Source organism: Bos mutus, chromosome 14 (genome assembly GCF_027580195.1).
Source record: "Bos mutus isolate GX-2022 chromosome 14, NWIPB_WYAK_1.1, whole genome shotgun sequence".
Lineage (NCBI taxonomy): Eukaryota > Metazoa > Chordata > Mammalia > Artiodactyla > Bovidae > Bos > Bos mutus.
The window spans coordinates 18,296,001-18,308,392 of record NC_091630.1 but is presented as its reverse complement, the minus strand read 5'-3'; the positions used below and the strand labels follow the sequence as shown (position 1 = coordinate 18,308,392).

Sequence of the window (12,392 nt, the reverse complement as noted above, 5' to 3'; positions counted from 1 at the left end):
TCAAGTCTCCCACATCCTTCAGTCTTCCCTCTAGTTCATTTTCACTTACAGTGTCAGACACCTCTTTCCCTAACTCCATTTCTACCTTCCCATGTCCCAGTCCAGAACCAGGTTTTTAATAAAACCCTCAAGTGTCTGATTTTAGGGCCATCTATGATCTGACCCACTCTACCAATGCAATCTACTTCCTCACTTTTCTTTAATATGGGCATGCATTTGTTTCATTTTAACTGTTTATATAATTTAGATATCTCATAGTTTGAGTCAAGAGTTGCACTGAAGTAACAGATTAATGGTAGGCTTTCCCTTAATCATATCAAAAGACAATGGCATCTTTCCATTCATTTTAAGAGTGTTTTTCCTCTGAGGTAAGAGATGTTTGAAAGTGAAAGTGAAAGTGAAGTCGCTCAGTCGTGTCTGACTCTTTGCAACCCCATGGACTGTCGCCTATCAGGCTTCTCCATCCATGGGATTTTCCAGGTAAGAGTGCTGGAGTGGATTGCCATTTCCTTCTCCAGGGCATCTTCCCGACCCAGGAATTGAACCCAGGTCCCCTGCATTGCAGGCAGACGCTTTACCATCTGAGCCACCTGATGTTTGTGAGTCTAGGCCAAATACCTTTAAGAACCTAAGACCTAAGCAGAGGTGTGTACCTGGAAAGGGACTATTTGCAATAGTTGCTCTGAGAAGCCCCTGAACCTTGACTACTCAGCTAAATGTGGGGTCTCAGGGGCCCTACTGTTAGCAGTTATCATAACTGCAGGGGAACTTGGGAAATCAGGCAGAATTCCCCTGGGAAGTTAGAAATGAAGAAAGTGTGGCTGAGGTTGTATGTGGGGAGCGCAGGGCGTGTGCTGTGGAGGAGGGAAACCCATGGCCCTGACCTGCTGAGGAAGGGCTTGGAGTGATTCTCAAAGCTTCCCGGGAGGTGGGTTGTCCCAGCACTGGACACTTAAAGGGAAAACCTGGCAGATGGTTGGGTCAGCATTTGCTGACGTGAAGGCCAGTATTGACAGAGGGAAGCCACAGGACTGTTTGAAAAGTGACCAACATGGTGATTGATGAGTGTGCAAATTCACTCAGGCAGATGGACACTTGTTGTGTGTGGAGAGGCAACATGACATGGTACCTTATGCTGGTATTCCAGTGGTGACATGATGGTCACGTCATTTATCCAAGTGAAATGGAGTGAAAGTCGCTCAGTCGTGTCCGACTCTTTGTGACCCCATGGACTATACAGTCCATGGAATTCTCCAGGCCAGAATTCTGGAGTAGGTAACCTATCCCTTCTCCAGTGGATCTTCCCAACCCAGGAATCGAACCAGGGTCTCCTGCACTGCAGGCAGATTCTTTACCAGCTGAGCTACCAGGGAAGCCCAATTTATCCAAACTTAGACACTAAAAAAAAACAACTATGATGATCTTTTATTTTTCAATATTTAGTTGTGTATTTTTGGCTGCCCTGGGTCTTCGTTGCTGCACGTGGGCTTTCTCAGTCGCGGCAAGTGGGGCTGCTCTCTAGTTGCAATGTGTGGGCTTCTCATTACAGTGGTTTCTCTTGTTGCGGAGCACAGGATCTAGGCGTGTGGGCTTCAGTAGTTGAGGTTCTCTGGCTCTAGAGCACAGGCTCAGTAGTTGTGCTGCGTGGGCTTGCTATGTGGCATGTGGAATCTTCTCAGACTGGGGATCGAATCCATGTCCCCTGCACTGGCAGGCAGATTCTTAACCACTGGACCACCAAGAAAGTCCCCTTAGACACTTAGAAAGGAGAGCTATAATTGATATGCTTATATTTGTCTGCTCGGACTGCTGTAACCGGTAGCTTAAAGAACCAAAATTCTAAAAACTGCGAGAAATAAATTTCTTCTTTGTGCACATGTGCAGAGAGCAAGCTGTCTGGTGTCTCTTCTTACAAGGACACTAATCCCATCATGAGGACAGGACCTCACTTAACCCTGTTGCTGCTGCTGCTAAGTCGTTTCAGTCATGTCCGACTCTGTGCGACCCCATAGATGGCAGCCCACCAGGCTCTGCCGTCCATGGGATTCTCCAGGCAAGAACACTGGAGTGGGTTGCCATTTCCTTCTCCAAGGTATGAAACTGAAAAGTGAAAGTGAAGTCTTTCAGTCATGTCCGACTCGTATTGACCCCATGGACTTGAGCCTACCAGGCTCCTCTGTCCATGGGATTCTCCAGGCAAGCGTACTGGAGTGGGGTGCCATTGCCTTCTCTGTGCTTAACCCTAGTCACTTCCTAAAGGCCCATCTGTAACAGCATCACACTGGAGGTTAGGGCTCCATATAAATGGGGGCATGGGGCACCAGAGACACAAACATTCACTCCCGAGCAATGCAGGAGCACCCTTCCTGGGCCGGCCAGGAGGAAGTCCATCCCATGTGAGCCCAGGCCCTGGGTCATGCGGAGCTGGCTTTCAGTCCTGCCTCTGCTGCCAAATGGCAGTATGTCCCAGAGGGGAGTTACTTAACCTTTGTGAACTTTTACTACATCTGAAAAAGGGGGCTTTAAAATTTTTATTTTATCGAATTATAGCTGATTGACACCGTTGTATTAATTTCTGTTGCATATCAAAGTGCCCATCTTTGCATGAAATGTTCCTTTGGTATCGCTAATGTTCTTGAAGAGATCTCTAGTCTTTCCCTTTCCATTGTTTTCCTCTATTTCTTTGCATTGATCACTGAGGAAGGCTTTCTTATCTTTCCTTGCTATTCTTTGCAACTCTGCATTCAAATGGGTATATCTCTCCTTTACTCCTTTGCCTTTCACTTCCCTTCTTTTCTCAGCTATTTGTAATGCCTCCTCAGACAACCATTTTGCCTTTTTGCATTTCTTTTTCTTGGAGATGGTCTTGATCACTGCCTCCTGTACAATGTCATGAACCTCCACCCATAGTTCTTCAGGCAGTCTGTCTATCAGACCTAATCCCTTGAATCTATTTGTCACTTTCACTGTATAATCGTAAGAGATTTTATTTAGGTCGTACCTGAATGGTCTAGTGTTTTTCCCTACTTTCTTCAATTTAAGTCTGAATTTGGCAATAAGGAGTTCATGATCTGAGCCACAATCAGCTCCTGGTCTTGTTTTTGCTGGCTATATAGAGCTTCTCCATCTTTCGCTGCAAAGAGTATAATCAATGTGATTTCAGTATTGACCATCTGGTGATGTCCACGTGTAGAGTCGTCTCTTGTGTTATTGGAAGAGGGTGTTTGCTATGACCAGTGCATTCTCTTGGCAAAACTGTTAGCATTTGCCCTGCTTCATTTTGTACTCCAAGGCCAAACTTGCCTGTTATACAGAGATCATTCCGTGGTTTTTGAGATTGCACCCAAGTACTGCATTTTGGACTCTTTTGTTGACTATGAGGGCTGCTGCTGCTGCTGCTGCTGCTAAGTCACTTCAGTCGTGTCCAACTCTGTGCAACCCCATAGATGGCAGCCCACCAGACTCCACCGTCCCTGGGATTCTCCAGGCAAGAACACTGGAGTGGGTTGCCATTTCCTTCTCCAATGCATGAAAGTGAAAAGTGAAAGTGAAGTCGCTCAGTCATGTCCGACCCTCAGGGACCCCATGGACTGCAGCCTCCCAGGCTCCTCCGTCCATGGGATTTTCCAGGCAAGAGTACTGGAGTGGGGTGTCATTGCCTTCTCTGATAAGGACTACTCCATTTCTTCTAAGGGATTCTTGCCTACAGTAGTAGATATAATGGTCATCTGAATTAAATTCACCCATTCCAGTCCATTTTAGTTCACTGATTCCTAAAATGTCAATGTTCACTGTTGCCATCTCCTGTTTGACCAATTCCAATTTACCTTGATTCATGGACCTAACATCCCAGGTTCCTATGCAATATTGCTTTTACAGCATCAGACTTTACTTTCATCGTCAGTCACACCCACAACTGGGCTTTGTTTTTGCTTGGGCTCCGTCTCTTCATTCTTTATGAGTTATTTCTCCACTCTTCTCCAGTAGCATATTGGGCACCTACCAACCTGGGGAGTTCATCTTTCAGTGTCATATCTTTTGCCTTTTCATACTGTTCATGGGGTTCTCAAGGCAAAAAAAGGGAACATTTCATGCAAAGATGGGCACAATAAAGGACAGAAATGGTATGGACCTAACAGAAGCAGAAGATATTAAGAAGAGGTGGCAAGAATACACAGAAGAACTATACAAAAAAGATCTTCATTACCCAGATAACCACGATGGTGTGATCACTGACCTAGAGCCAGACATCCTTCAGTGTGAAGTCAAGTGGGCCTTAGAAAGCATCACTACAAACAAAGCTAGTGGAGGTGATGGAATTCCAGTTGAGCTATTTCAAATCCTGAAAGATGATGCTGTGAAAGTGCTGCACTCAATATGCCAGCAAATTTGGAAAACTCAGCAGTGGCCACAGGACTGGAAAAGGTCAGTTTTCATTCCAATCCCAAAGAAAGGCAATGCCAAAGAATGCTCAAACTACCGCACAATTGCACTCATCTCACACACTAGTAAAGTAATGCTCAAAATTCTCCAAGCCAGGCTTTAACAGTATGTGAACTGTGAACTTCCAGATGTTCAAGCTGGATTTAGAAAAGGCAGAGAAACCAGAGATCAAATTGCCAACATCTGTTGGATCATCGAAAAAGCAAGAGAGTTCCAGAAAAACATCTACTTCTACTTTATTGACAATGCCAAAGACTTTGACTGTGTGGATCACAACAAACTGTAAAAAATACTTAAAGAGGTGAGAATACCAGACCATCTGACCTGCCTCCTGAGAAATCTGTACGCAGGTCAAGAAGCAATAGTTAGAGCCAGACATGGAACAACAGACTGTTTCCAAATTGGGAAAGGAGTCCGTCAAGGCTGTATATTGTCACCCTGCTTATTTAACTTATATGCAGAGTACATCATGCAAAATCCTGGGCTGGATGAAGTACAAGCTGGAATCAAGATTGCCGGGAGAAATATCAATAACCTCAGATATGCAGATGACACCACCCTTATGGAAGAAAGCAAAGAGGAACTACAGAGCCTCTTGATGAAAGTGAGAGGAGGGTGAAAAAGCTGGCTTAAATCTCAACATTAAGAAAACTAAGATCAAGGCATCTGGTCCCATCACTTCATGCAAATAGGTGGAGAAACAATGGAAATAGTAACAGACTTTATTTTCTTGGGCTCCAAAATCACTGCAGATGGTGACTGCAGCCATGAAATTAAAAGACGCTTGCTCCTTGGAAGAAAAGCTATGACCAACCTAGACAGCATATTTAAAAGCAGAGACATTACTTTGCCAACAATGGTCCATCTAGTGAAAGCTATGGTTTTTCCAGTGGTCATGTATGGATGTGAGAGTTGGACTATAGAGAAAGCTGAGCACCGAAGAATTGATGCTTTTGAACTGTGGTGTTGGAGAAAACTCTTGAGAGTCCCTTGGACTGCCAGGAGATCCAACCAGTCCATCCTAAAGGAAATCAGTCCTGAATATTCATTGGAAGGACTGATGCTGAAGCTGAAACTCCAATATTGATGTGAAGAACTGACCCATTGGAAAAGACCCTGATGCTGGGAAAGATTGAAGGCAGGAAGAGAAGGGGCCGACAGAGGATGAGATGGTTGGATGGTATCACTGACTCGATGGACATGAGTTTGAGCAAGCTCCGAGAGCTGGTGATGGACAGGGAAGCCTGGCGTGCTGCAGTCCAGGGGGTTGCAAAGAGTGGAACATGACTGAATGACTGAAGTAGACTAGATAGCAAAGTGACTTAGTTATACATATACATATATATATCTATCTATATATATATCTTTTTCATATTCTTCTCCATTGTGGTTTACCACAGAATATTGAGTGTACTTCCTTGTGCTATACAGTAGGACATTGCTGTTTATCCATTCTCCATTTACTGCTAGTCCCCAACTCCTACTCCTTCCTTCCTTCCACCTTCTCTCTGCTGCCCTCTCCCCTGGCAACCACATGTCTGTGAGTCTGTTTCTGTTTCATAGACATGTTCATTTGTGTTGTATTTTAGATTCCACATGTAAGTGATATCCTATAGTATTTGTCTTTCTCTGTGTGACTTATGTCTCTTTTTATAATCTCCTGGTTCTTGTATGTTGCTGCAAATGGCATTATTTCATTCCTTTTATGGCTGAGTAGTGTTGCATTGTAAGTGTGTACCATCTCTTTATCCATTCATCTGTTCATGAACATGTAGGTTGCTTCCATGTCTTGGCTATTGTAGGTAGTGCTGCAGTGAATATAAGGGTTTAAGTATCTCTAAAAAGGGGGCTTAATAAGTGTATATTCCTCATGGAATTGTATGAGAATTGCATTAACTACTACATGTGAAGCAGCACAGAGCACAGTTATCAACATTGTGATCTAACAATAGGTTTATATGTAATAAATACACAGATATTATATTTACTCATAAATAAGATGCTATCTCTGCATGTTGACTGTATATATAAATATAACACATTCACAAACATATACTGTTTTGTGGACCAACCCTTTGAATTTGGAAAATATCAGCCTTTCTCTTCTAAAGTACTCAGGTTCAGAAGCGAAGCCATTTAGTCATTGTAAGTAGGTGGGCTCAGGGTGAGGGTGGTTAAAATTTAACCATTATTCAAGGATTGCCCTTGGATAATAAAATTAGGAAAAAATAAGCCAGTCACTAAGGTGATGGACCTTCTGAGGTACCTGGCAGTGTGATTGGGCCTCCCTGGTGGCTCCACTGATGAAGAACCCACCTGCCTGTGCAGGAGACATAAGAGACGGGTTCAATCCCTCGGTTGGCAAGATCCCCTGGAGAAGAAAATGACAACCCGCTCCAGTATTCTTGCCTGGGAAATCCCATGGACAGAGGAGCCTGACAGGCTACAGTCCTTGAGGGTCACAAGATTCCCCTGTTCCCTACAAAGCCTGGTGCCTAATCTGCTATGTCTGTGAACTGCAGGGGGTGGTCAGGAAGACTAAGGAAGGGAAGGGGCTGCCTGTTGAGGGGAAGGGGTCTCAGTGGTCAGCTGACCTGAGCCCCAGCCCTATGATCCCCAACAATCTGCTGATCGGTCATTTGGATCTTCCTTTCCCCAAACTGATTCCAGGAAGGAGGTGACCTGGCTGGAAGTTTTCTGGTCACTCAAGAGGTACCTCCTCTCACCTTCCCCTCCCACTGTATTGCTAACTACTAATATTCCTGCTTATATGGTAGGCTCAGAACACAGATGATTTGAGTGGCTCTTTTCTCAGTTCTCCCACAGATGTCACATCACCAGTGCCATTCTAAATGCCTAGGAGGGAAGTGAATGCATTGCACACAATGGCTGCATGAGTCCATTATGGAACCTGGGATGAGAAGGGCTGTGACCAGGATCAGCCTCCCAGAGAGGAAGCAGTTCTGTGAACTGACAGGAACCGGTTTGGGAGGTGCTGAGAACAGCCACCCCCAGACGCAGCTGCGCTGGGAGGCCCACGTGGTCAGCCACTGACCCTTGTCCCTGCCCTGCCTGGGGTCCCTCTCGCTGAGCACCAACTTCAGCCTCACGCTTCCCTCAGCTCTGATGGGCTTCCCATGTCACTGGCATGTCTCTGACCTTCTAGAACACTCTATCCGAGAGGTTCACAGGTCCCTGGATTCCCAGTCACCTCTGGCACACACAGGTCCCCTGAAGAAGGCTGGAATGCGTGTGTGCAGGCACGGCTGCGCTGAGCTGGGGTGTGGGCCCTCAGCTGGTGCCATTCAACCAGATGGAGACTTGCTTCCCCACACGGGCCTCATGATTTGCAACTTCAGAGTTTTGTTTAGCAGGAGCTTAAATTACCACCTATCACAAACTTGTAGGGATGCCTGGAAATATTCAAAATGAGAGTTAAAATCTGGGATGACCAAGAGTCACGTGGATGAATTTTATCAAAAGCTTTTTTTCCTAGAATGGATGCCTCGTTTATCTGGAAATTATTCAAGTTGCATGTCATTGCTTTGCCTGGACTCCTCCCCACCCCCTCTTCACTCCCACCTCACCGCCTTAAACCGATCCCCTCAGTCTCTGCATTCGGCTTTCATGCGCTTTGGACACTGTGTGCCCTGAGGGTCCGGAGAGGGAGCCGACTGCCCCCCACAGAAGGGCGCCGAAGCTTATTATGCTTCCTTTTGCTTACAGGACACATTCAGCATGGCCACCAAGAAAGCGTCTCTGGATATACTTCTGCCCGATGGAAGGAGCATTAAAATCGAAATTCTAACATCAGATACTGCCGAAAGAGTCCTGGAGGTAAATTCGATCTACGTTCCAGCCCCAGACCTCAATTTAGGAATCATTCTGTTTGAAGGCAGGGACTAGGATACAGTTACCTTCTGGAAGTTTCCTACCTGTCATTTTATTCTGGATGACTCGTTTGTAGAGATAAGAGACTGATGGGGAAATTATCTGAGTGAGTGATGGAGGAATCTCAGCTACAGCCAATCTCTGGGATCTCTTCGGTTTTCCCCACCGCCCATGGGCTGGTGTTGGTTCCCTGGAACTCAGCCAGGGATGTGCCTCCTGCAAAAACTCAAAGTCCTTTATTATGGGATGTCCATGGTTGGGAGGAGGATGGAGGATGGAGCCCAGATGAGTCTATCCAGGGGGGCTGATGTCAGGTTCTGGCAGAGAATGACAGTGGGGTTGTCAACGCAGAAAGACTGCTCCCTTCTCTGATGCAGGGAAAGCCCCTGAAACCAATGCCCAGTGTGTCTAATCATGGGTCCACAGGGCCAGACCTGTGTTCCAGTCAGTTCTCTAAGGACCCAGAGGATGGGACCCAGAAAGCATTCTTCCTTCTCCAGATGCAGCCGTAACTAGCCTGGCCCCTGTGGCCTCTCCTCCCTCTACTGGGCTGTGGAGAGGACTCCTGGGTTGGCTCCCAGGTCCCTCGCCTGTGGAGAGTTTTAGCTTGTCAACTTAAATAGGAAGGTAAGATCAGGCATCTCAAAATTGTCAAGAAGATGCATGTAATCGGGAAATAGCAGAGGAATTGGCAATTGGGCACATACAAACTGGAGAGGTTGCTGGCGTGTCCGCTGAGGGCTTGGAAGAGACTGTATTTCCAGGCTGGGAACGTAAAGAGGGGAGAGTTCAGTTAGACTGCTGAAACCAAAACAAACAGAGACCGGATTTGAAAATTCCCTGAGCAGACAAAACCAGTCCAGTCACACAAACAAAGCTCCATTCCACTTATTTCATGAGACCAGCCTGACCTCGGTCATATCTTGTTTGGGTCTCTGGAAACCATGAGCAAAATTTCCCAAGGTTGATGTGAGGCAACCCTGGACCAGCTCCCTAGCATTTAAAAATAATTCCAATATTATCAGTTTTCTGTGAATCAGGCATTTATGAGAAATCAGCCTCTCCGTCCTTAGGGCTTGTCTTCTTGAGGGCACACTTGTGGGGTTTTCCATTTTATATCCTCCAGTTGCCTTTGCAATGCTTTCACCAATTCTAACCTTCCAGAGAAACATTCAATGAAGAATAAGAAGCTATGAACAGGAGGGGGTCAGAAAGTTTCTAGGACCTTTCCAAGGACGGGAATTCCCTGTACTGGGGTCCTGGGGTCCTTGTGTCAGCTGGCTTCTGAGCCGATGAGGGGACATGCTCCCTGCTGGGCTCCCAGCCTTGAGCCTGCCTCGCCCTGAGACCCTGGGCGCTTCCTGTTGCATCCTGGCTCCCCTTCCCAGCCTGCAGATTTGAGCTCACCTGCACCCTTTTGTTTGCACCCTCAGATTAGGAAATACCCCTTCTCTAGGTCTTGCTCTGCTCAAGAATGATAATTTTATAACTTTCTTCCTAGCTGAAGTCACCACATACAGCCTTTTCTTGGCTGCTGGATTGTGACCCGTTTGCATGGTATCAGCAGCCACCTAGCTGCTGAAGCCATTCATTGAGAAGTTACTATGGTTCCTCCTCAACCTCCTCCTTAGCCCCCCAAATCCTACTTCCACTACATCCCATCTCTCTGCTATTCATTCACCCTCCCTCTTTGCTCCTTTCCATCCCCATGCCCCTAGCAGCCCCCCAAACTAGTTTCCCTGCTTCCAGTCTGGCTAATCTGTACTGATTTCTAGAATGATCTTTCTAAAATGCATCAAGGGCTCTTGATGTTTAATACTTGAGGGGTTTTATACCGAGAGACCCCAGAACACAAATCACAGGTCCCTAAATTGCCCTCCCAGGACTAACAAAGTGGGAGAAAGACACAACAGAAGAAGATAGTAACAGTTGGTGTAGGGAACACAAACTCAGAGACTTCGGGGGCCAGGCACCTGAGACAGGGATGCAGCTGCAGGTTGTAAGCTAATTTGCAAATGGTTGGACCTGTAGAGACCTGGAGAGCAGCCACCCTCCTGAAGACACCATTATTGACATGTTTTCCATACACTGGGCTCACTGGCCAAATTAGACATAACTGTAGCTGAAGTCGGCTGCTGCTGGGAATATGGGGTCTCCTATCTTCTGGGGTTAGGTCAAGTCCCAGGTTCAAATTACAGAGCTGCCCCATCCTAGCTGTTTGAGTCTGGGTAAGTTATTTAATTTTTTGAGTTGATGTCTAAGTAATTATAGGAATAGCTTGTGATCCATCAGCAATGGCGGTTATCGTTCTTCATCAATATTGGTATTGGTACTGATATTAGAGGGAGTGCTGAATAAATATTGAGTAGGGCAGTAAGTCTGGAAGGCTTCCCTTGTAGCTCAGATGGTAAAGAGTCTGTCTGCAATGCTGGAGACCTGGGTTCAGTTCCTGGGTGGGGAAGATCCCCTGGAGAAGGAAATGGCTACCCATTCCAGTATTCTTGCCCAGAGAATCCCATGGACAGAGGAGCCTGGCACGCTACAGTCCACGGGGTCGCAAGAGTCAGACACGACTGAGCGACTAAGCATACACACAGGGAATAAACCTAGGGTTCCATGATGCCACCTGTTTCGGCCAGTTTCCCTTTGTAACTAATAGCATAAGTTGAATGAGGTACTTTAACCTCAGAAAAATGAACTTCCCTTCTTCCATCACACTGGCCAGTGAGAAATTCAAACCCACGGCATGGACATCCTTGGCACTGGAAGTAAAACAAAGTAAAGGAGTTTCCCTAAAAGGTAAATCGAACACTTGTGCTGTGTTGTGCTTAGTCACTCGGTCATGTCTGACTCTTTGTGACCCCACGGACAGAGGAGCCTGCCAGGCGATTCTCCAGGTAAGAAACTAGAGTGGGTTGCCACGCCCTCCTCCGGGGGATCTTCCCAACCCAGGGATCGAACCCAGGTCTCCCACATTGCAGGCAGATTCTTTACCATCTGAGCCACCAGAGAAGTCCAAAAGCAAATACTTGGCCAGGCACTGCTGTGAATTCTCTTCCAGGGAAGTTCAATAGGTGGTATAAAATGTAATTTGCATTTTGTAATTAAAAAGTATTGTCTGTATCTTTTCAAGGTACTTGTTACCACTCTCACCTCACCACTCTCATTTCACTTCTCCAGCTATCCTGCTGGGTTCTTTTAAGGACCAGCAACAAAGTAAAATCTCTTTTTTAATTTTGTATACATTTGTGCTAATGTAGTTGTACTAGTGGTATTTGAGTTTTGAAGCATCATTGACGTTTGCTAAGAAGGAAATACTATCGTGTCTCTTTTTGTGCTGATTTTTCCTCTTGAAAGAAGGTGTTTATCTATGTCTTTATAAATTGTAGAAAGCATCTCTGTTCTCTTTCTTCTCACTCCACTATCTTCCTTGGCTTGTAAGCTTCCTGTTTTCACTGAATGAGTCAGAGAAAAGAGGAATCTAATTTGAGCGGATGTGGGTCTTATTTACTTTAGGAAAGGATGACTTTGCAATCTATTACTACTGGTGCTCACTCAGCCCCACACACAGAGGTGCCCTGTGGTTTGGTTTGGACTTTTTGTTTGTTTGCTTATTTTTGCAAGGGCCTAGGGAAAAGAGTAAAAGGTAGAAAGAAGGAAAATGGGGATAAACATTGAGTAAAAGCTGTGAAAAGTTCCCAAGCTCATCTTTATTTTCAGAGCTATATTAAGAACACCCACTCATACCATCCACCTCTTTAGACTGTCTCTCAAGGTAATTTACACGACTCAGACAGGAAAAGTACCACTTTGAGTCTAGCATTTATACAACTGCCACCTTGAGAACCTGGAGCCCTGGTTAAAAGGTCAGCTCATGAACAGAGCTGTACAGGTGGACTCTCACATGTTGCAGAGGTGGTCCAGCGAATTCAGACTAGGTGTGCAAAGAAATCACCCAGGAACCCTGCCTTAAAGAGGGGTGGTCTGGCTAAGTGGAGAGGGAAAGGGCCAATGGAACAGGAACGTTCCTGCTGAGGGAGGGTGAATGGACGTGAAAT

At 45.9% G+C, this 12,392-nt stretch overlaps 1 protein-coding gene across 5 annotated transcripts in view; it reads left to right on the top strand.

Annotated features, from left to right (window-relative positions):
• SNX31 (sorting nexin 31) overlaps positions 1-12,392 on the top strand; it is an 81,786-nt gene that overhangs the window by 25,479 nt on the left and 43,915 nt on the right. For all 5 annotated transcript variants that reach the window (XM_070383054.1, XM_070383053.1, XM_070383051.1 and 2 more), the window contains one exon: positions 8,170-8,280. In XM_070383054.1, coding sequence (XP_070239155.1) covers positions 8,170-8,280 — 111 coding nt within the window. The remainder of the gene's footprint in view (positions 1-8,169; positions 8,281-12,392) is intronic.